At 46.3% G+C, this 23,196-nt stretch overlaps 3 protein-coding genes across 3 annotated transcripts; 1 reads left to right on the plus strand and 2 right to left on the minus strand.

Moving 5' to 3' along the window:
* Nucleotides 1-140: 140 nt before the first annotated feature.
* Nucleotides 141-14,356, minus strand: nup188 (nucleoporin 188). Its single transcript, XM_052050973.1, has 43 exons — nt 14,230-14,356; nt 13,426-13,480; nt 13,066-13,139; nt 12,897-12,981; nt 12,734-12,814; nt 12,592-12,636; nt 12,410-12,502; nt 12,206-12,325; nt 11,915-12,126; nt 11,664-11,778; nt 11,372-11,572; nt 11,197-11,277; nt 10,515-10,607; nt 10,311-10,430; nt 9,462-9,588; nt 9,215-9,373; nt 9,009-9,135; nt 8,561-8,648; nt 8,408-8,484; nt 8,212-8,326; nt 8,019-8,139; nt 7,855-7,921; nt 7,567-7,692; nt 7,242-7,482; nt 6,421-6,627; nt 6,162-6,331; nt 6,004-6,073; nt 5,858-5,925; nt 5,536-5,734; nt 5,372-5,449; nt 5,218-5,303; nt 4,572-4,708; nt 4,133-4,311; nt 3,827-4,027; nt 2,197-2,289; nt 1,975-2,127; nt 1,762-1,899; nt 1,560-1,634; nt 1,055-1,291; nt 758-889; nt 613-686; nt 413-542; nt 141-341 (listed from the first exon to the last, which is right to left on the minus strand). Exons 1-43 carry the CDS (start codon nt 14,253-14,255, stop codon nt 147-149), a joined length of 5,271 nt encoding a protein of 1,756 aa, XP_051906933.1. The 5' UTR covers nt 14,256-14,356; the 3' UTR covers nt 141-146.
* Nucleotides 14,357-14,463: 107 nt separating this feature from the next.
* dolk (dolichol kinase) lies at nt 14,464-18,557 on the plus strand. Its single transcript, XM_052050706.1, has 2 exons — nt 14,464-14,836; nt 15,892-18,557. Exon 2 carries the CDS (start codon nt 15,961-15,963, stop codon nt 17,539-17,541), a length of 1,581 nt encoding a protein of 526 aa, XP_051906666.1. The 5' UTR covers nt 14,464-14,836; nt 15,892-15,960; the 3' UTR covers nt 17,542-18,557.
* On the minus strand, nt 17,782-23,109 carry phyhd1 (phytanoyl-CoA dioxygenase domain containing 1). The gene is made up of 10 exons (XM_052050858.1): nt 22,955-23,109; nt 22,235-22,393; nt 21,490-21,565; nt 21,304-21,407; nt 20,681-20,743; nt 19,790-19,811; nt 19,566-19,694; nt 19,385-19,501; nt 19,144-19,270; nt 17,782-18,708 (listed from the first exon to the last, which is right to left on the minus strand). The coding sequence occupies exons 1-10, from the start codon at nt 22,985-22,987 to the stop codon at nt 18,660-18,662; spliced, it is 879 nt and encodes a 292-aa protein (XP_051906818.1). The 5' UTR covers nt 22,988-23,109; the 3' UTR covers nt 17,782-18,659.
* Nucleotides 23,110-23,196: the final 87 nt, after the last annotated feature.

A 23,196-nucleotide genomic window follows, 5' to 3' on the forward strand; every position in this document is an offset into this window, starting at 1 on the left:
AGTACAAAACAGTAAGTTTTTTAAAACGGCGTAAAACAAATGAAAGCTGTCCAATGTTGCAGCCTATAAAACTAGGCTTTGTTGAAAAAAGTTGTATTGCCTTTTTGGCACCTTTTAACACATTTATTGTGTCGGCAATATTTCGTTCATCTCTGCACCAATCGCACAAAGGCCTGCACCAGTTGGATGATGGGCTCCTGGCCCTCATGGGCTCCCTTGGAGCCCGGCGTGGTCGGCTTGGCTTGCGGCGGGCACGGCAGGATTGCTACGCCGCCGATGCCCGCCGGGGATGATGGCGAGCCGCGGCGGAAGTGACGCGAGAGGCTGGACAGGAGGGTGCTCTGTAAAAAAGAGTATTAAAAGTAATAAACCTAAAAATCTTGCTAAAAACCATGTTGAAAACGATCCTTACCAGCTCAGAGCTGAGTTCCTGCTTGAGACGCTGCTTGTCTCGCGGTGAGATGGTTGCGTCTTTGAGGCAGCGCAATGCCTGTGACACCAACACGTAGAAGCAGTTCTCCATGGTGAACATCAGCAGGGACCTCAAGAACAGAACACACGTGTTTAGGACATCCGCGCACAAAGGTCGTGTCGCCGACATAAACTACTCACTTAAGAGCCTGGATCTCCTCAGAAGAGGCGAGAGAGACAATGCTGAGCGAGGCCGCCTCCTTCTTCTTCTCCATCTGACACAACGCAAACAAAGTTGTCACGTCATGCATGCCTTCCCCGAAGGATGCATGTGTGTTGGCAGTACCTCGGTGAGCATGCTGAGCGCCACGTTGACCGTGGCCAGCAAGGTCCCGAAGGATGGAGACACGTCTGGATCAAAGGCTGGGGCCGTGAAGCTCAAAGCAAACAGCGTGCGGTACGGCGACAGATCCATGCACTGCGTGCACAGTGATTGAGACAAAAACACAGACACGAAGGTCAACGAAATCGCTGGTATACTTCCCCTTTCATCGGATTAAGGATTCAAAGCAGAGTGTGAATTTCGGGTAAAGGTTTCAACCTATAGTTGGTAAAGAAAAAAAACATGCTGACAAATCCTGACCTGATCCAGTATGATTTGGCAGCAATCGGGAGTGAAATGTTGCAGGCTGGCGAGAGTCTTGCTGAGGATTTTGAGCAGGGCGCACTGCACGGCCAACACAGCCTTCTGCTCTACTTCGTCCCGCTCGCATCGAGCCGACGCCACGGGAGTGGATGGCTGCAACTCCTTGGACGGCGTTTGTGGGGGGCGCTGCGTCCTGGGGAGGGGGCCGGGGGGCAACGACTCGCCATTCTTCGCCTTGAAGGAGGAAAATGTGCACTTGATGTTTGAAAAGCGTCCGTGTTAAAGTAAAGTTTGTTTAAAGGTTGATCAAGACAATGCTGTCGGCCCGTCTTTAGCATTTTGCATCAGTCCACCAATGTGGCCCTATGGCTTGATTGTTTGGACACTGTGCGTCCGCTTGGACAAAATATTTGCCATCACAGCCTCAGCTTCCACTGCTATGCTGACAAGACTCAAATGGAGCTCAGAGGTCTGCTCGCTACAGGTAGGACGTGGTGGTCACCTGGAGGTAGTGGTGCAGCATCTTCTTGCTGTGCAGCAGGTACGTGCAAGTCTGACACAAGTAGCACAGATTCACCTGGAAGCACATTCATACGTTTCAGCAATATTAATTCGAACAAAATGTCAAGTGTGGGCACAAGGAACATTTTGCCTTGCGTTCCCCCTTAATGAGTCGTGTCGGACCGGATTCCTCCGGGACTTGCCTGGACGTCATGGAGCAGCTTGGGCAGGTGGAACTGCCACTCTTCGGAGAAGCTGGAGAGCTGCAGCAGGAAGCCGACGGTGTGGTCGGCCTCGTCCAGACATGCCAGACTCTGCACGGTGCGCACGGCGTTCAGACACTGAGTGAGAGGTGGTGACAAGTTAGTGTGGCCGTCAATGTTGAAGAAAAAAAAAATCATTCTGGGGTGCCGTACCTGCAGGATGCGCTCCTGGTGCACACCCACAAAGTCAAGCGCCTCGTTGATGAAGTTGTAGCGCAGAGTCTTGAGCAGACTCTCCATCAAGGACACGCACAGGCGGTAGACACCAGGCCAGCACGCGCAGTCTTGAGATTTACGGCTGAAACTCTGCTCAGGAGAGGGCGCCATTTCAAAGCACAGGCCAAGAGAACAACAAAAACAAAACAAGTCGACTACCTGTGACGCGCCGTTGTTCCAGACTTCATAGACACTGAGGAGAGGCAGACATATTGTTTGGATGACTCCTGCTCCGGCCACAGCTGCTGCACCCTGGAGGAACAAATGCTTGGTTTTCAGAAATCCACATTTGGACAGATGTATGGGGTGAAAGCAGGGTGGGAAAACTGAAATGAATCATCAAGTGGATTAAACACATGACTAACGGGCCGAAGATGGGAGGGATGGTGGGGGAGGGTCTAAAAATGTTCATTTTATTTATGTTATGGTATTTACGATAAATGGAGTATTTATTTAATGAGATTAACATGTTCTACAAAATGTAAAAACATAAGGCGTTTTTAGCCCCCCCGCCCCCCCAACAAAACCAACCATGTATAGAAAGACGTTTTTAGCTAAAAAAAAAAAAACTAAATAAAACATGTAGAGTAAGGCGTTTTGGGCCGAAAAAAACGACCATGTATAGTCAGGCGTTTTAGTCGGGAAAAAAAAACCGACCATAAGGTGTTTTGGGCCGGAAAAAAACGACCATGTATAGTAAGGCGTCTTTAGCCCCCCCCAAAAAACGACCAGGTATAGTAAGCCGTTTTGGGCCGGAAAAAAACGACCATGTATAGTAAGGCGTTTTTTGGCGAAAAAAACGACCACGTATTGTCGGGCGTTTTAGCCGGAAAAAAAAAAAAACGACCATAAGGCGTTTTGGGCCGGAAAAAAACGACCATGTATAATAAGGCGTTTTACCCGGAAAAAAAACGACCATGTATATAGTAAGCCGTTTTATCTGAAAAAATGACCATGTATAGTCAGGCATTTTTACCCCCCCCCCCCCCAAAAAAAACGACCATGTATAGCAAGGCGTTTTGGCCTGAAAAAAACGACCGTGTGTAGCAGGGGTCACTAGTCAGACACTAAGAGAATTTTTGACCGTGGTACTGCAAAGAGCCACATCATACACATGGGCGCACATACGCATCACTGCATCCCGTCCTCGCGCATGCTCATTCATTCACTCACACACGCACGTTTTTTTGCCCAAAGATCAACTTTTGAAGCGACCAACTTCCCACAATCACCCCAATTGCACACGTGCAAGCATATACACACGCACGCGGGTGCCCAACCATGCACTCGCACACATCCGCACCTGATGAGCACCGGCCCTAACATGAACGAAACCTCAAGACACAAAGCCCCCTAGCCCCCCATTTCTTGCTCCCACCCCTCGTGGTCGAGTTGGGACCAGTCCGTTGGCTCCCGGTCGATTGCTTTCGACGTATTTTGCACCCCTGCCTTAAAATCTGAGGGAATTCGCAGACGAGCTTAGCACTTTAGCACTTGGCGCTTTAGTACTTAGCGGTTTGCGCATTAGTGATGATTCAGTCATCTGACTGGTTGCCTTCTATGTCAATCAAGTAACGGGATTGATGAAAGGCTAACGTAGTACATTCTGTGTATTTAGATCCATTGTTTGAATGGCAGCGCCACTGCCGAGGCATTTTCGTTGCTTGTGGTGTGAAAGCCTGGTATCTGCATTGAACCAGCCAAAGAGCCGTATGCTTGCGAGCTGCGGGTTGACCACCGCTGGTCTATACAATGCATGAGATTTGAGGAGCTGGTATTTTTGACTGACCTGCGGCGTGCGGGCCAGTGTAAGCAGCAGGTGCAAGGCGGCCTCGGTAAAGTAGAGGTTCTGTTTGGAGCGTAGACTGAGTTCCATGGCGGTGAGCACAGACGGCAGCACTGGAACCTTCCGCATCACGGCCACCCAGTGCTCGCCGTCCTCGTCAGTGCGGCACAGCTCCTTGGCCAGGTGCAGCGCCAGCACACACACCTTGGGGACCAAAATAAATAAATAAGCATGGGTGGGGAAATCACGACAGCTTGGCCAGATGAATGAATAGATAGATGGATGGATGGAAGAATGAAGTGGACTTACCCCATCCTTATGGTCTTTGTGGAGGCCGCGGGGGACGTCGGTCTCCATGCTGTCATCGTCCTTCAGAGGTTCCGCCGAGTGTTGCAGATGACGAGTGCTGTCCCTCAGCGACAGCGCTTCGTCTTTCACTGTCTCGCACACACACAATAGCAGCTGGGGCAGCAGCGACACCTCACCACCTGGACCACATTTTTGACATCACAAAACGTTTTCTCAGGGATTTTTGAACACGTTTCTCTTTTCTCGGTATATATTTGCTGTTCGTGACACATTTGGCACACTCTCAAAACATGGATGTGAAAATGTTGAATAAGGGATTCAATCAAACATATATAAATGTATTTTTTAAAGGAGAAATACTGTACATACATGATGTTTTAGAGGTGTAGTTGGGAAAGTAAATTTGGTCCATAACAAGAAAACGTTGCGCCTTTCATACCTTGGATCTGCAGCACGGAGATGAGCGCTGACAGGATTTTGGCTTTGGTCCTGTCCATCATCTGCTGGTCGACTTGTAGAACGCACTCCAGCATGAGCGAAAGCGGCAACAGGATGTCGGGAGCGGTCGCCACCACGCTGGAGAGGAGGAATGATGAGAAATGAGCTAAGACCAAAGCTTTACAGGTGAACTTGATACAAAATGGACCTTTTTCCACAATAGTTGCATCTCTCTGGATTGTCTGCATTTCCAACAAGTGTGAAAAAAAGTAAATATTTAGTTATGTGCTATCAAAATTGAACGTAACAATTTTAAAATTTGGATACCACACTTGATGCTTTGTCATTTTAACACCAGGAACAAGAGATTTTTGTTACCTGCAGCAGTTTAAGTCCTAAACATAGCTGACAAAGACGAACCAAATAAAGAGATTTTTTTTCATTAAAAAAAAAAGTTCTCAAAAATATGAAAACTGAAACTACATCATAAACTAACTGTAGCGAACATTTTCACCTTTGTCAACAACAAGGCATATGCAGGAATAGTTACGATTGCATGGCTGTCCATGCGTTATGTTGTCATATTACCGTATTTTATTATTTTATGTTTCTGTAAAGCGGTTTGATTCAGCTGCACCCTTTTGTACCTTCTCCACTGCTTGAGAAGGATGAGGAGCAACGTGGCCGTCATGGAGCCGAGGCGGAGACACGGCACAGACATGGGTCTGGTCAGCTGTGGGGCAAAGAAGGCGGACCTGAGCGGGCAGGGCAACGGGGAGGGCCGAAATGCTTGCAACTTACGGCGGCTTTGGTGGCATCCAGCACGTCCATAAAAAGCTTCAGCTTCGTCTGGTTGTCAGTCAGGTGCATCACGTCGGACTGAGAAAATAAAGAAATGCGTGAAAATAAATGTTTAGGATAACTGGGAATGGCAATAACCCCCAGAAATGAGTCGAGAGACGCACGTGGGTGGTCGCGAGGATGAGAAGCATCCGCCAGGCCAGGATCAGCATGTGCGTCTGCTCGGGGAAGTAGCACACCCCCTCGTCCTCCATGGCCGCCGCGTGGCACACCAGCGACTTGACATACTGAGACCAATACTCGTAATGCCGCGCGTTGGCGAACCTCTGCAGGCCGTCCTTCAGTGACGGCTCCAGCGAGCCGCTGTCGCGCACATGCAAGTTCCAATTCAGACAAGGGATTGGTGAGAGATCAACCCCCCCGCCCCTCACAAATCCTTTCCATTGTTAATGTGTTTTGAGTTTTATTCATTTATTTGAAACTTACCTGTGGACATAAAAGATCTCCAGGCCGACGATTTTCATGACAAAAGCGCATGTTTCCAGAACACAAGGCTGTGGGAGCACGTGTCCAATTTGTTAGGTTGCATCTTCCGTTTGCCAATTGATTGTGTGAATGTAGACAATGCATACCTCAGTGGTATCTGAAGGTGGCGCCAGTGTTCCGAAAAGGGGTGTGGTTAAATTCTCCCAAAACCTGTCTCTGTGTTACCACAAAACAAAAAAAAAAAGTCAGGTGATTCTCGAATTTCTTCCCAGTCTTGAAACTGCGTGAGGTGCCACATTTTTACTTGGTGCGCAGGACGGAGATGGCGCTGTCTCGGCGGTCCTGCCACAGCGCCAGCAGGAAGGCCAGGGCGGCGCGGTGAAGTAGTGGAGGGCACCAGTATTTGCCCTGCTGCTTGGAGTCGATCAGGTCCAGCACCACATGCAGGCAGCTCCACTCGCCCAACAGGAACTCCTGCGGGGACACAAAGACCATGACATCCCCCCACCAGATGAGCGTTTGACCTTTGGGGTGACAAAGGTCCGAATACAACCACCACCAACCTTGGAGCCACTGTTGCCGTCCTTCACTTCCAGGTTGAGAAAGAGCTCGATGAGTCCCGGCTGCGTTTCCACGGCGACCGTCAGGAATTCCAGGATCATCACCTTGATCCTCATGTCTTCCGTTCTACTGTGCAGCCGCGTGAGGAAAGCGTCGCGGATGGCTGCCGCGTCGCTGCCCAAGCAGGCGTAGACGGACATGGGGGCCACCTGGCAGGGCGAGAGGCGTGCACGCAATCAGATAATGAGAATAGAATTTGACTATATTGTCATTCCACATTTGACAAGTGCAAGGCAGATTGCGCCTAACCAGAAGCGCACAGTGTTGCAGTGTATCTGAATCAAAACCGGTTTTGATTATGATCATGAACATGTGCGAGTAAGAGTAATACATGGTAATCCCTCGCCGCGTCACGTTGCACGTTTTGCGGCTTCAGTGCCTCGCGTTTTTTCCCAAATTACTGTATTTGCACAAAAATGAATACAAAATAAAAAAAAGAAAATGAAATAAACTGGCGAGACATCGACCAGTGAGAGCGCAAGTGGATTCCTCCCGTGATCCTATTTTGCGGTATTTCACTTTTCGCCGGGGGTTCTTGTCCCCATTAACTGCAAAAAACGTATTGTGTTTTGTATTGTGATAGTTATACAGAATGATAATTGCAGTATGACCGAACAGTGTAATCCTACTTTTTAAACCTACACAAGGCGACAACTGCCATTTCATTTCATAATGTTACCTTTCTTTAGCCATGATGGAGGGGGGATTAATTTATAGTTGAGGCCAGGATGGAGTGTAGTTTAAAAAAAAGATGACAACTTACTGTGGCTAGGCGCTTGAGGAGCTGGATGGCGAGCCTGGGCAGTGCTGGGTCGTGCTTGTGGTAAATGTATTTAGCGAGCACGACTACTAGGTTGTTGCCGTGGCCGCCGTGCTGTGTCAGGGCCTGCTCCAGAGGCGACACCGCATCAGAAGGCGGCTTGAGGCGGATGGTGTTGTTGGTGACCGAGAAGGCCAGCTTGACCATCTGGATCAGGACCTGGCCCGGACCCTCGGAGCCGCAGCTATACGAAGGCGACAGGAGATGAGGTTAGTTGCCGATTATTGTTTCATGAGACGAAAATCGTTGCTGACGAGTTGTTGCGGACCTGCTGGGCTGAGCGGCCAGAACCATGTCGATCTTGTCCACACCCACTGCCATGATGTGGACCACGGCCTGCCCGGCCTCTGTGTTGGCCAGGCTATAGATGCATAGCGACTGCAATGTTGGCATGCTGTAAAAAATACAAATTAAAATCTATTCGGAGGAGGATGTGCATCTGGATATAACACTTGCCCCACTTGGTAAATCAAGTCTTGGTCAAAGAAAGAAAATAAATGAATAAAAGTCAACACAGCAAAATGCCTCCCAACCAGCTGGCACCGTGATGTCATACCTGCCCTGGTCCTCCCCCTCTGGACTCAAGTTAAGGATGGCGTGGATGAGCTCCAAAATGAGACAGCCTGGAGCAGGACAGAAGGGATATGCTGCGAGTTGACTTACCACAGAAAAAGGGAAAAGAAAAAAAAACGCACCATGCGCCGAAACGCGGCAGCTCACCGATCCTCTCTCGGACGCCGTAGGCGTTGTAGCGCCACTTGTGGTAGGTAGGCAGCATCTCCTTCAGCACCAGCAGCACGCAAGGAATGAGTCCTTTGTTCTGAGTGCTGCCCAGCTGACCCTGAAAGCAACATGAGTCTCATTTATGGTGGGACTCGTTTGTGCGTAGCTGGCGACAACAAGCGAGACTCACCTTGACCAGGGTGGTGACCAACTTGAGGAATGCCATGGTCACGGCGTACTCCCCTCTGGGCTGCTCAATCTGGACCAGCAGGTTGCCGTAGTTTCCCGCTTTCATGCCCTCCGCGCTGTAGGGAAACAGGACGACGAGAATTGAAAAGAGCAGTCCTGCCTGGCGCTCGAGCCCTTCATATGACACAGGACGGCACCTGACACACTGGGCCATGCTGCTCACGGGGTTGGAGGAGAATGGGAGGAAACCCGTGCGCTGCAGGCTGGACCACACCTGAAAAGACAAAGAATAAAAATGAAGAGAGCGCGGCAACACGCGGCACTCTGCGACAGGGGCAAAGCGTCGGCACCTTGCCGGGCATCCTGGCGGCCAGCGTCGACAGGCAGTTGACGCACGAGGCTATCACATCCACCGGAGGGTTGATGACTGACGATAACCTGACACATTGAAGAAGAAAAAAAACTGTACAAAAGTGACAATATGCACAAATGCATTTATGGAGCCAATAATAACTCATAAGAATGTGTTTTAGAGAACAAAATAAAATGGACTATTGATGAAACTTTTCCCCAATAAAATGGATATACATTATGACTTAGTTGTTAAATTCATTGCATCATTTCGATGACAAAATGTTGTCTTTTATCGTAATATTACTTTTTCTGGTTATTACTTATATTTTTGTCGTCATGTGAATATTGAAGCAAAACAGATTTTCGAAAACAAAAAATATATTTCTCACAGCATTGACAGTACATCTAATTTCGAAAAAGCACTTTTGTGTGTTCGAGTTTTACCTCTGCAGAAGCATGTAGATGCGTGACGTGAGGGGCAGCAGACAGTCTGAAACGGTCCAGTCGGTGCTGATGATCTTGTGCACCAGGTCCAAGATGGGCTTGGCTCGGGCGCAGTGCGCCATGACATCTACATTTCATTGGTGGAACGCATGAACGGGGGGTGGGGGGGTACAAAAATACTGTCCAACTGAAGCAATGCGGTGTACCTGCGGTGGACACAACATGGAGCAGCATCTCCACCTCGCACGTGAACAGCGTCCAGGAGCTGTACGAGTAGTCCCAGCGCACCACGTAACCCTGATCGCTGCCAATCATCACCTGGCCTAGAATGCCTTGCGGCATCCACAGGTTGGTCTGGCCCGTACCTAGATGAGAAGACCAAATCTTTTTATAGTGTTGCACTTCTTGGGGGTGGGGGGTTGCTTCAGAGAGTACAAATTCAAATGAACGAACTGAGCGGGTAAAGAAGTTTGGGAGTCTGTCTCCTCCATAATGTCTCGTCCTCCTTGGCGATGATGTCATTTGGCTTATGCTTGTAAACTTGCGTGTAGAAGGACATCTTATCCAAAAAGTTGTACACCTGCCACACAGGAAGTAACAGCACAGCTTTTTGGAGCAGGTCTGTTGCAGTTTGTTCACCTCCCCTCTTTTGCTTTGTTAGAGAAATATTCCAAAATAGATTCAATACTTCCATCCCTAATCCACCACTTCATTTTCAATATTGACAAAATCTAACACTGTTTTGATATTCCCGCAGATGCATCAAAAATAAAATGGAAATATTGCATGCGCAATACTATTCACCCTAAATTGTTTCTGCGTTTTTGTTTTACATATGAGCCGTATTCAAAGATGAGTTACATTTTTAAAATGTTCTTAAAATTGTACACAATGATGTGTAATTGCAAAATGGAGAAAAAAAAAACTATTTTTGGTATTTTTACAAAATGATCAATGCCAATCACATCTACTAACAGCCACCACCATAACTTTTTCACTTTTGTCAAAAATGTATTCAGAACTTAAGTTTTTAATATATCACTCACAATGCCACATAAATTCCAAATTTAACACACTGAAATATTTAGAAATGTATTAAGAGTTAAGATAAGCACAAAGATCTGATGCATAGTATTTCTTAACTTTTTTATTTCTTAAAAATTATAACTTGCAGAGTGTCCTCCCCAGTTATCACTTGCCGTAAACAGCATCTATAATTCCAAAATTTACTCAATTTTCTTTCCTGTAAAAATTCTACAAATAACACTCTTTAATGACAAAATCCCAGTGTGAGCATTTTACCTTCTTAACAGTGAACTTGTTAGACAGCAGCGCAGTGAGGAGCTGTAAAAGCGGTGCGATCTTGTGAGGGAACATCCCGATGGCGCTGTCAAGGATCATTCCCAAACCCATGTTGGGCTTCTGTGACAGGATTGCAACAAAATGTAGGCAATTATTGGACAATTATTCCCGCAAGTCCCTTTAATGATGCAATTCGGTCCCCACCATTTCCCAGAAGACTTCGGCCAGGCTGGGTGCAGAGAGGACCTCGCAGGCGGCATCAATCAGGTGGGAGCTCTGCGACCCTGCGCTTCCAGTCTGCGAGGGGTCAAACATATATGAGCAGGTAAGTGTATTTTATTTTATAGGACTTTTCTCAAAGTGCTTCACATAGTTCGACCCTAAACAAGTTTAAACTTTCAAAATACAAGTTGTCCGGGATCACAAATAAATACTTCAGTTTTTGTCACATTCAACTCAATCAAGTTGTGTGATATCCAGCCATTACTTGTTGACAAGCAATCACCCCCTGCGCTTATTTCATCTGGAATGTCAGCTTTAAATGAAGACTAAATCTCGAGGCCGGCTGCATGAAAGTCATACAGAATGAGATAGCCTCAAATTTGCAGATGACACCCCTAAGAAGGAAGCATGTTCACACACACACACACACACACACACACACACAAAAAAAAAAGAGCGCTCAGAATGACCCTTGAGGAACACCACGGAAAAGACAGATGTCCGAAGATGATCAATTTGATAGATACAATATGAACCAGGAAAGAGCGGCCCCTGAGATTTTTACCCAGTCACTAAGTCTGTCTCTGAGGATATGCTGATTAATAGTATGAAAAACGTGAGGACGAACATGGGCGAGAATGCTGTGTGAAGATAGCTAACATACCTGTAGGCTTTCTTCTTCGAAAGATGTGATGACGAACGACAAGAGGCCGTAGATGCACATCTTGGCTGTGCTTGCTGTGCACTGCGGCGCAGATTAAAAATAAATTTTAAAAAAGTTATTTTATCCAAAGATGACACAGATGACACCAGAGTTGATCAGGTTGGCACTGCATTACATTATTCCCCGAAACTCCCAGGCCTTTCAGCATGGTAGCAAGGTACTTGAAGACCTCTAGCTGCAAGGCGGTGCTGCCGATCCTCCGAACCACAGGGTTAGACTCTTCAGGTCTGAGCGTGTGGCGCAACAGGACCCATGCTAAAAGCACCGGTCCGTGGTGGGGGATGTCCCCAAAGGTCAACAGTAGCTGGTCCATCTCCTGAGAGAGGGAAGGTAAGAAGACAGAAACAGACATTTAATGAACTCCAATTAAAGAGGCTGTACCACTAATTTTGTAACCATAGTCAAACCTTGACAATGTCGGGAACACTGGAAAACTGATGCTGCTCTGTGCAGTCCTCCAGTGCACACTTGTGAAGAAAGTCTACATCCATGCCCTCAACCAGGATGAGAGAGCTCAAGTAGCTGCATTGCACCAGGGAAGAAAAAAAATGTCAACATGAGCTCACTTGCGATACAGAGAACAATATACTGTACATTGTCATTAACGGGGGTATGCAGTGCATTATTTTAATCAACAAAGAAATCAAAGTGTTCTGACCCAATGCGATCGACCAGCGTGTCCATGCTCTTTTCCACCAGGTGCCTGTTGGTTTGCCGCAGACCGAAGCCCTGCTCCTTGAACATCTTGGTGAAGGCCAGCAAGTCGGCCGGGCTCATCTCAAAGTAGGCGTAGTACAGGAAGACGATCTCCAGCAGCAGCGATTGCTCACGCAGGCACTGCAGGAACCAGCGTGACACCTGCCGCTCCGTCTGAGGGACGGCAACAAAATGTTTAATGCGCTGTCCTTTCAGCCCCCTCTCCTCCGTCGGACGTGCGGCGGAGCATCACCATGAGATTTCCGTGGGTTTCCCACGTGGGTGCCTCAGCTTTGAAGAGGCTTTGGAACTGAGCCTGGTAGCCGCTGACCAGGTCCTTCTCCAACTTATTGATGCAGTTAGAATATTCGGCCTTGCCAAGGAGAGCAAAAGGTATGTTACGAAACCAAACAAGGACCAGAGAATCATACTTTTTGGGGCGAGGTGGTTTTCGAACCCTGTAGGGATGTCGCTCATCTTGGAAATATGTCAGCAACAGGAGGACGCAGCGGAGAAGACACATGCGCTCCTCGTAGTAATAGTCTGCTACCTGTGGACACGGACATAGACACACACACTTGATTTAAACAAAGATTTATTTTATTTTATTTTTTTAAGGAACAGCAGATATTTACTGACCTTGAGCAGCAATGCTTGGCTTTGCCGCTCGTCTTTTAGCACAACCTGCGCACACACAAAAGATGAATAATGTCAACATGACTCGAGTTCTCCCGTGTCTCCATTTAACAATGAGCATGAATGACCTGCAGCGAGAGCTCACCTTTAAAGAATCACGGGTTCCTCTGTAGTCCTCTTGCAAGTAGCACTGTAGCAGCTGCACACTCTGCAACTCATCCAGGCCCTGTCATTATACAACACATTGGACATGTTCAACAAAAACTGACAAACAAAGAGCTCATCAAGTGCTTTTCGCAAAATCTTACCAGGAGCTTACTGAGCCTGAGACCAAAATCCTTCAGCGGCTCTGCGACATCTTTCTTCTCTTTCACTTTGCTGGCCGAGGCGGAGCTAGACGAGTGCAATTGCAGTTATTTCTTTCCTTTACTGTTTGAAATCATCGAGGAGGAAAACAAAACAATCTACCAAGCATACCTGGGTGGCTTGTAGTAGCTCAGGCCTTGATGCAGTCGCTCCCAGTGTGTTTCCAGCTCCGATTCTATCTGGGCCTTCACAGAATATTAGTTATGTCCATCTTTTGTATGTGCATGCATCCATTGTGCATTCATTGTGTCTATTGTTGACACACGCGGAGTTTCAGTACATTAAATCATATGGTTTGGTTGAACATTTTAGTGTTTAAATATGCAGTGTGTATTCTGTTTCAGGGGTAGCAACAGTGATTGTCAACACAGTCATATCATCAAACTATCTGACATAGGCATTCAATTGGAATTTGCCACTTAGGTTAGTCCCCAACCACTAGGACGTGTGAAAAATAAAATAAAATCATACTGGCTCTCTCAGCGCAGAACGTCCCAGGAGAATGGTCCATAACTCTCGAGAGCTCCTATGGGGGACAAAGGGGGACATCATTAACATCAAGCCCTCACATCCCGGTATACATTGTGTAAATTCAATACAAACTGAGATATCATTTACTTTAGCACAGACAGGGGTTTTGTAAAATACACTAATTTGAAGACAATATGCCATTATAATTCATTGAATGCTTCAATATTTATGACAGGTGAACAGTTGTTCTCACAACATTGTTGCGAAAGCAATGGGTGACGTATCTTTTATCACATTTAACTGATGACTGAACTTTATTGTCCACGCTATGCAGTGCTCAGAAAGTACTGATTGTATGAATGATTCTGGACAGCCCTTCAGTTTGACGCGTCTTGAGAAAAAATACTGAATGGCTTTAAATGTGGCATTTTTATTTGACATCTGAGCAAATATTCAATGCTCAACGTTATTTTAGCCCACAGGCTCAACTCGTGCGTTCCGTGGCGACTATAGGGTGTATAAGCACCGAAACGCGGAATTGCCCTGAGCTTTTCAAAGAAACTCCACGCCATCGAGCCATTCAAACGGTTTAACTGTTAGCACTGTTGCTAAGCTAACTTAGCGTGGCGCTAAAATCCGTAAAAAGATGGCAAGGCCGCGGCAGAACAGTGAAATATGCTATCGAATGGCTGTCTGGTGAGCTAAGAACATCCACACAAACGTCGCTTATTTTTTTTTTTAATTTTCATATAGCATAGCAGCCAAACGAGGAAAGTTTGATTAAGTATGTGGCTCATGGCAAACCTGAAGCTCATCATCGATTCCGCCATCTTCGACGTTGCACTATGATTGGCCAGTATGCTATGACATCACGCAGATGCTCGACTTCTTTGTCATGTTGGTTGTCAAGTTGTACTGCTTGACCGCCACTCAGTGGACAGCAGTAGAATTACGTCACATCTGTACCTTCTCGCTCAGGGGTAGGTAACTCAGGTTCCTCGATAGCTATAACCTACCCGTTTTGGATCTCTCCCTACTCCACCACGCCCGATTTACATTTTTTTAATCATTTAGAAATGAAGTTCGGGCCTGTCAAAAAATATCCTCGAGGTGTTGTACTGCCGCCATCTTGTGGACGGCGATACAATAAAAATGATACGGGTGCTTATTATTTACATTTTCTTATATATTTCCAAAATATTATTATTTACTAAATTAGAAACTACATCCAACCATCAGAATTTCATTTATAAATAAATAAAATGAAGCAATGAAAAGTCGGACTACCACGTGACCCGGCTGTCAAAATATGGCAGCCTACTACTGGTTGGGAAACGAACGATCTTTGACAAAGGAAACAAAGCAAGCCGCCCTCCCACTTCCTTCGTCCACATGACAACACAATAACGTGGTACGTATTATTCCGTCTCTCTGTGCATCCTCAGTGCTGATGACGATTTTTTCGATGCTTATTATTTGCACTGTAGCGTTGAGGATAGCGTAGTGTTGGTACCATTCAACATCTCTGAAAATCTCACTTGTAAGTCATAAATATCCTGAAAATGTTGCATTTTTTGCCATTCTTGCCGAAAATAGCACGTCTGACACCTTCTGGGGCTAAAGGAGTTAACGCACAACTTGCAACCCCCCACAGCAATAAAATGATGTTGTGCAACGCGCGTGAATACGCGTGTAAATGTGAGTGTGTTAAGGTTCACCCAGGAAGCAGTGATTTATGCAGTGGTGAGCAGTCAGGGGACAAGCAAAGGCCTTTTCTGCTGGTCTACATTTACATCCGAAATTATAGCATTTGTTCTATGAAATTGGAGTAATTTGTAACCAAATATATTCTCTTCATTTGGTCGCATTGGCTGGACAGCTCCCACAATGTTTATAAGGATGTTTTTTTTAGCCGATCGGATTCCAACTCTCTGTTGTTGTCGTGTAATTTAAACCATATAACGGGACAGGAAAAGCTGTAATATGGAGAAAAAAATTTTCGGTACAACTATGACTCTAAAATGACTGAAAAAAGAAACATGAAGTGGGCAACGATTAACTTGAATAATTCTATCATGAACAAAAAGTTGAAGCAGTGATAATTTTTCCGCGCTGTTAGGTTATATCAGTCGCACACGCCACTCCACTCTACACACTCATTCGCTGACACACACGTCAATCACCAGGCGAGGCCGGGAGGGGAATGCAAGGATAGCGATCCAATTGGATAAAAATAATACACTGCAGTTGCACGTGGTCATTAAAAAAAATAATAATACAAAATCTATTTTATCTGATTACTCGATTAATCGGCTGACATTTCGATTCGGAAACTATTTGATAGTGGCAGCCCAAGTTGGCACACTTTACTTGGTTTTGCGGGCTTCAGAGTACTGTGATGGGTCATATCACATGGGCGTTGAGTTTAACTCTTGTGTTTCAACTTCCAACCAAAACTTTTTCCAGAGGGAGATCTGGGCCACACGAAGAAGTGACCGAAGGCGACCTTTGTTGATCACAATCCCGTCTGCGGCGATGAGCACCCACATCAATCCGGTTCTGGTGGAGTCCTTGGTGGTGTCAGCAGTGGTTCTGTGCGTCCACGCGGCGCTGTGGAACCAGCACTCGTGGTGTGCCGTGGCGCTGCTCATCCAGGCCTTCTACGTGCAGCACAAATGGGACCGTCTGCTCAAGTCGGGTAGCGCCGTTTTCCAGTTCCGCCCCGCCGCCAACAGCGGCATCGTACCGGCCTCGATGGTGATGCCGCTCCTGGGTCTGGTGCTTCGGGCCAAGTGCGCCTCGGCGGGCAGCGTCCACTTGGAGCGCTTCACCATGGTGGTGACGGTGAGTGGCATGGTCCTGGCACTCTTCCTGTCGCTGATCGCGCTTGGCATTACGAGACCGGTGCCCACTAACACCTGCGTGGTGGCCGGCCTCTCAGCCAGTGCCATTTTGTACACCGCCAAGCAGACTCTGACAGTATCGGAGGTGATCGAGGTGTTGGAGGTGCTGCTAATTTTCGTGTACCTCAGCCTCATTGTGCTCTACCTGCTGCCACGCTGCTTCACCCCCGGCGAGGCGCTCCTGGTGGTGGGCGGCATCAGCCTGGTGGTCAACCAGCTGGTCAAGCGCTCGCTGAACTGGGCCGAGGCCAAGGGGGGAGACCCGGTCCACTACCTGTTGCCCGTGCTGGTGGTGGGCTCACTCCTGCTGGGCGTGGTCTTCGCGCTGCTCTTCTGCTTCATGGAGTCGGAGACGTGGGTGTCGTCGCTCTTCTTCCACACCATGACGGCCGTGCTCGGACTGGGTATCCTCATGCCGTGGCTCGCGCTCTTCATTGGGCGCCATCCCATCATGTGGCTGTGGGACTTTGTCACCTTCAACCGCTGCCGCCTGGGACTCGTGGCGTACTGGGCGGCGCTGTGCTTGGCCGCCACCTGCGTGGTCCTGCACCAGAACTACCGGCGCCGTGCCGGCTCCAAGAAGCACCAGGCCTCCACGGTGGTGCGCAAGTACTTCCACGTCATCGTGGTGGCCACCTTCGTGCCGGGACTCCTGTACGACCGCCAGCTGCTTCACGTGGCATCGGCGGGCTGCCTGGCTATCTTCATCTTCCTGGAGTACGTGCGTTACTTTCGGATCAAGCCGCTGGGCCAACCTCTCCGCCAGCTGCTGACCTTGTTCTTGGATGAACGCGACTCGGGCCCGCTCATCCTCACCCACATCTATCTCCTGCTGGGCATGGCGCTGCCCATCTGGCTCTTTCCGGGGGCGTGCGCACCCAAGGGGACGCTCCCCGGGGCGGGCGGTTTGGTGCCCTATGCCGGCGTGCTGGCGGTGGGCGTCGGCGACACGGCGGCGTCGGTGTTTGGAAGCACGCTGGGCGAGATCCGATGGCCCGGCACCAAGAAGACCATGGAGGGCACGGCCACGTCGGTCTTGGCCCAGATCATCGGCGTGGCCGTGCTGCTGATTTTCGACGTGGGCGTCAATCTTAACGGCGCCTACTCGTGGATTCTGGGCTCGGTGGCGCTGGTGGCCATGCTGGAGGCGTACACGTCGCAGATTGATAACCTGCTGCTGCCGCTCTACCTGCTCATCCTGCTCACGCTCTGACAGGACGACAAGAGCGGCCGGCAGCGAACGGCATAATAGACGCAGTCAGCAAAACTCCAAATCGATGGAAAAAGCGCAAGCGGGGCGGATATCGTCATGCCTACAAATCACCTTTCAGAACATTTTTCGAAACGATTTACTCGGATAATGTTCGGGATATGACACTTTGGGTTGAAATTTCAGAATGAAACTAAAATGCACTACAGCAGTGACTCTCAAATTTTTTACAGCAAGTAAAAAAATGAGACGATGATATTCTTGTAAGCCATTGTAGAATTATGCAGTTTGAAACTTTACACAATGGGGAAATTAATTTAAAAAGCACATAAGCAACAAAGCAATGAAAATGTATTACACATAAAAGGTCAATCAAAAGAAACATGTACTCGAATAAATGTTTAAAAACAAACAGCTATTCAAACTGTAATACAACTGAACTGCTCGGCAGCAATTCTGCCAAACCTCTGACACTAACATTTTCCAATGGGATGGACGAGCTGAGGTAAACAATGTTTTAAATACGGAAGACATAGAACAGTTGGACGTTTGAAATTACAATTCATGGAAGTTCACCTGTAAAGATCGCAGAGCATTTTGGCTTCATTGTGAAACTTGACCCAATTTTTCTCAAACATGGCGAGTAATTTATGATCATGTTTCTCCTTCGCAATCATCATCAGAGCCTCAAGTCGTGTTAGTGCCGTGACGACGGGGTTTCGCGGGACTTGTGGATGGGAGCATGAACGGAAAGCCGATTATGCAGCTTTCATGGGACCGCTTATAGTATTTATTATTTTATTTTAAAAAAAAAACGTATTCCTCCACCCTCCCCCAAATCCCGATTGAATCTTTCCTCCGAGAGTACGAGAACATCCCAGCATTTTTATTCATTTCCTGTATTTTAAAATCATGTCACCTTGCATGAGTAGCGTTTACGATGTGCGGTTGATGGACCCAATGAAACTTCATTTCCATTCATGTGAAAGTACTTGAAAATAAATGATCATTTCTACAAATATCAGTCGTGGTCATCATTAACCCCCCCCCCCTCAAATCATTTGCATTTCTTGGTATAAATGGATTTCATAAAAGCTGGGAACGAACCATCATCCTGTTCCTCATTTGGTGTAAAGAGGCGGGAAAGGAAGTTCTTCTGTGGGCTGCAGCCTGAAAGCAAAATGGGAACAATCGGAACCTTTTTTTTTTTTCCTGTGGTTGGTAATTATGTACATCAGGGATGGGCAAATGCATGCAGCCTGCACCCACATTCTGAGTGTTCCGGCCCCCCCAAAAAAGCAATTTTCGAGAATTTTGGCAGAAGAAATTACGACCATGTTTACTCCATAATAGCAGACCCCCAGACACAAGCACATTACCCGTATTTGCGGATTTTTTTTTTCTGTTTCATTTTGGGGTTTTGTTTGGGTGGGTGAGGGAAGCAGCGTTGGGAGCCAAAAACTGGAGTTCCAGTTTTTAGTCAAAAATCAGTGTTTTGTGAGGTTACAACAAAATTTCACCATTGCCCCCGATGAGAAATTGTGGGCCTCTCAATCAGCCATGATATACATGAAATCTACACATCTTTGTGTTTGAGGGTCTGACCAGTTGTCTGGACTCCAGCAGGTGTGATGGGCCTCCATGAGGTGGAAAGTGTACACGTGGCGCGAGTCCTCCGACACGTTCTCGGCGCTGCGGTGCACCACTTGGCCGTGGATCAGCACCACGCCACCTGCACATTCAGTAAATATCAAAAGTCTACTTGCCTGATTTCTGCCACATTAACCTTCCTTGAAAGTTGGCACATTTAGCAGAGTGTATTTCCTTAAAATAAGTTTCAACGAACCTTTTTTAACTTCTACCGGGATAAACTTGTCACCATCATAGTCCCGCTCCGTACCGATGAAGTCCGTCAGGGGGAAGGTGCCAGGGGGCGTCCTCACCATCCGTCGAGTCACGCCGCCTGCACGGGAGAAGGAAAAGGATGAGATTGCGTGGTGGGTGCGCCTAATAAAATGTCGGCTTACTGTTGTGCGAGCCCGGCAGGAACCATAGGCAGCCGTTGTTGACGGTGGCATCCTCCAAGGCCACCCACAGGCCCATCACCCGACCCAGGGGCTCTGTGTACAAGAAAGTGGCATCCTGGTGTGGCGTCACTAGGGGGCACACACACAACAAATATTCGCTGAAGTAAACAGTATGTCATAGCTTGCCTTGTATATTGGTTGAAACAATTTAACTTTGTTCTGACCTTCTCCGCCAATCCCTGGTTGCTGTAGGGGGAGAAAACAAGAATCGGATTGTAAAAATCAAAAAGATGACAAAACATCCATCGGTCCATTTGCTCATCCGCTTATCCTCACGAGGGTGGCGGTTGTGCTGGAGCCTCTCCCAGCTGTCTTTGGGCAGTAGGCGGGGGACACCCTGAACTGGTTGCCAGCCAATCACAGGGCACACATACACTCATAGACAAACAAATATTCGTGCTCACAATCACACCAAGGGACAATTCAAAGCGTTCAATCAACCTGACATGCATGTTTTTGGAATGTGGGAGGAAAGCGGAGTACCCGGAGAAAACCCAAAACAAATACTCCCATATTTGAATAAGATGAACACATACCAGTAGATTCGTAGAAAAAATTTGGTAACATTGTGCAATAAAACAAACAAAACAAAAAAGATATATTTCGTTTCATGCAAATGGATGTACTGAAAATATTGTAATATTTCATGATAATCTATTGAATGCATTAATGCCTGCATGAAAAATAAGATAATCAAGCAAAATTAGGGGGTATGTATGTAAATTTTATAAATATAATGAGAATGTTTTAAAAGCTGTAAAAAAACAGCATGTGTATATATGTACAAATACTGAGCTTATACTGTATGTAACTACGTTTTCTTAAAAAAAACATTAATAATAACGTAGGATTTAAAAATTGCAACATACCGTTTATCTAAACATATTTGAATAAATAAAATAAAACATTGCACGAATACAAAAAAAAAATGTTGGGTCAGCTACTCCCACAGCGCAACCTTATAGGTCAAATATGACAACTCTATTCCTCGATGTAGTTTCCATGAAAATACAGTTTTGTCTTTTGAGTGTCAGGTGCATGTTGTGTTGGTTGACCTTGAAGATATACATGCTCTGCAGAATGACCGGATGCACCAGCCCAAGCTTCCTGGCTATACCCTGAGAGGAAGACGGCAATTTTGTGAGTAACCTCTCACACACTCAAATGGTCTCACACGTGACATGAACAAGTGGAACGAAAGCTTTTACAAGCCCGAGTGAAATGCTCTCATACACATAAGCATTTTTCTGCACTTGTGGATGTGAAGTGGAAAGAAACTCGTGTGTGTGTGTGTGTGTGTGTGTGTGTGTGTGTGTGTGTGTGTGTGCGTGTGTGTGTGTGTGTGTGTACCAGGTGATTGCTATTTGGGATTTTTCATTATAGTTGGTCATTATTTTATTTTGACTTTTGCTTTTTGAATTCAGTTTTATTTTGTCTTTAGAGAGTTTGTTACGTTTTTGTTCATGCTTCACTGGTGTTAGTTTTACTGTTTTTTGTTTCCTACTGTCTTCGTAAAAGTTTGTTCTTTTTGGATTTTTGTTTTTATTTCGATCATTTTAAATATATTTTTTATTTTTGTTAGTCGCAATTATGTGGGGGAGTGAAATAAACTTCACTTGTGTGTATGAGTGCATTTCTTTAGGCAAGTCTGAACTCTCAGGCCCAGTTACTGTCTCACCTGAACTTTGGCTGAATGCGTAACTTTAGTGTACAAAGGTTCAAAGGCATGTAGCGCATGTCCCACTTTATTGAGCGATCGATGCTTGGGCACCACAAATTCTCCTGCAGGTGCAACCGAAAAATAAAAGACTCTTTACCTAAGTTGTTGTGGAGCAATTAAATACAATAAAATACAGCGACTGACCTTTGTCGTCAAAAACTCCCTTCTCGAAGAAAAAGCGGATCTTGTCTCCACTGGTGATGAAATAGTCAGCGTTTCCCTGCAAGTCAAAAGCACAACAGCTGACCGGACAGTTCATTTACACAAACACTTATATTTTTGGGGGGTGAAATAAAATATGCTTTTGACACCCTGGGACACAAATGATTGTGAACCACCATTTCAACCTAGCAACAAGTGCTGAAAAAAAAAAAAACAGAACAGTACAAAAACTCATCCATTCGATGGCGTAGTAATGGGAGGTGGGAGGTCGGGGGGGTCACCCCAACACCGCACCTGCCCCCCCTTCTTTTTTAATAATCGTGAATGTGATACTGTTTAACAGAAATTGTTTTTAATTAAATTTGAGACACAAATAATTGTGACCCACCATTTCTACCTGGCAACAGTGAAACCGCAAAAATAAGTTGAGCATGATGCCATTTCACATAAATTGTGTATAATGCAAATAAATCACATTTTTTTTAATCCTTAAATTGCATTATTACTGACTTTCTCTGTCCTTTTGAATTATGCCTAGCAACAAGTGACGAGGCTAAAAGAAGTGGGCCGCATACTGTACGTGCATCTGCAGTGTGGCATCAAGGAAGGCATCTAACAGAAATCCATTTTAAAAGATTAAAAATATGTACAGATAGCTGAGAAATCAACTTAAACACAGCGACTAAATATTTGTACTTGATTACTTGCCAGCACTGAAGCCACTGACCTGCTTGTTAAGCTGCTCATGGTGGTACGTGGAGAAGGTGGTGCGGCAGTGTGCCGGCACATCCATCACATCCACGATCTCGGACATCCTCTGACGCAGTTCGTCACACTCATCAGGTGTCAGGAGCTCGTCCAGGACCACGTAGCCATCCTCCAAGTACTACAAAAAAACACAAAGAGGACACCGTAGTGACTTTCACAAACTTTTCATTTCGTTTTTCACATTTCAGAAAAATCTCATTTGAGTTTTGAAACATATTTCATGGAAAATCCTCAAAAGGATTTATTTGCTATTCTATGTTTATCATCACACTGAACTCCCAAAATTATTTTTTAATTTTTAAAAATTAAAAAATAATTTCAATATTAATATCAATATTTTCATCAAAGGTTCAAAATACAGCAGATAATTCTTATTTTGTTATTATGATTTTGTTCAATAGTTGTGCAAGAACATTTTGCTATTATATTTGTGTGCCATCTGTTAAATGCAAGTACACCGGAAGTTTAAAATTTGCTGCAAGTAAAAGTTCACAACCTAGCAGAAAGTACAGTATATTATTTCCAGTACTGTATTCAAGTATTCGCACGGGTCACCGCTTGCATTCGCACCGCGCCGATTTGCTGCGCCTGTAAACGGCTTACGTAATCAGACTTAAGAAGCGCAATTCACCGCAACCCTTTTCCGAATGATTCAGCAGCTGCAAGTTGCATTGCTCACCTTTTGCACATCTCGGTCGCTTATAAAGTCCATGTTGTCTTCATGACTCAGAAAAGCCCCCAAAATATAGTCTTGGATGAGGCGGAGCCACAAAAGGGCGTACTGATTGGCCGCCTGAGTGAGCGAAGTGGATGACTTCCGGGAACGTGACACGCTCACACGTCATCACTCCCCGTTGAACCAACTCGTCCTAATTGGATTTTCTCCCACAGCAATATTGAAATCTAGGAGCGATTTCTTTG

This window comes from Hippocampus zosterae, chromosome 18 (assembly GCF_025434085.1).
Source record: "Hippocampus zosterae strain Florida chromosome 18, ASM2543408v3, whole genome shotgun sequence".
Classification (NCBI taxonomy): domain Eukaryota; kingdom Metazoa; phylum Chordata; class Actinopteri; order Syngnathiformes; family Syngnathidae; genus Hippocampus; species Hippocampus zosterae.

Coding starts and splice junctions, on each gene's coding strand:
- phyhd1 (XM_052050858.1), bottom strand. CDS start 22,987: ATGGACTTTATAAGCGACCGAGATGTGCAAAAG. Junction 22,394..22,954: donor GCGACCGAGATGTGCAAAAG/GTGAGCAATGCA, acceptor GTTTTTTTGTAG/TACTTGGAGGATGGCTACGT. Junction 21,566..22,234: donor ATGAGCAGCTTAACAAGCAG/GTCAGTGGCTTC, acceptor TTTGACTTGCAG/GGAAACGCTGACTATTTCAT.
- dolk (XM_052050706.1), top strand. CDS start 15,961: ATGAGCACCCACATCAATCCGGTTCTGGTGGAGTCCTTGGTGGTGTCA.
- nup188 (XM_052050973.1), bottom strand. CDS start 14,255: ATGGCGGAATCGATGATGAGCTTCAG. Junction 9,136..9,214: donor CCATGTTGTGTCCACCGCAG/GTACACCGCATT, acceptor AATGAAATGTAG/ATGTCATGGCGCACTGCGCC. Junction 4,028..4,132: donor ACAAAGACCATAAGGATGGG/GTAAGTCCACTT, acceptor TTGGTCCCCAAG/GTGTGTGTGCTGGCGCTGCA.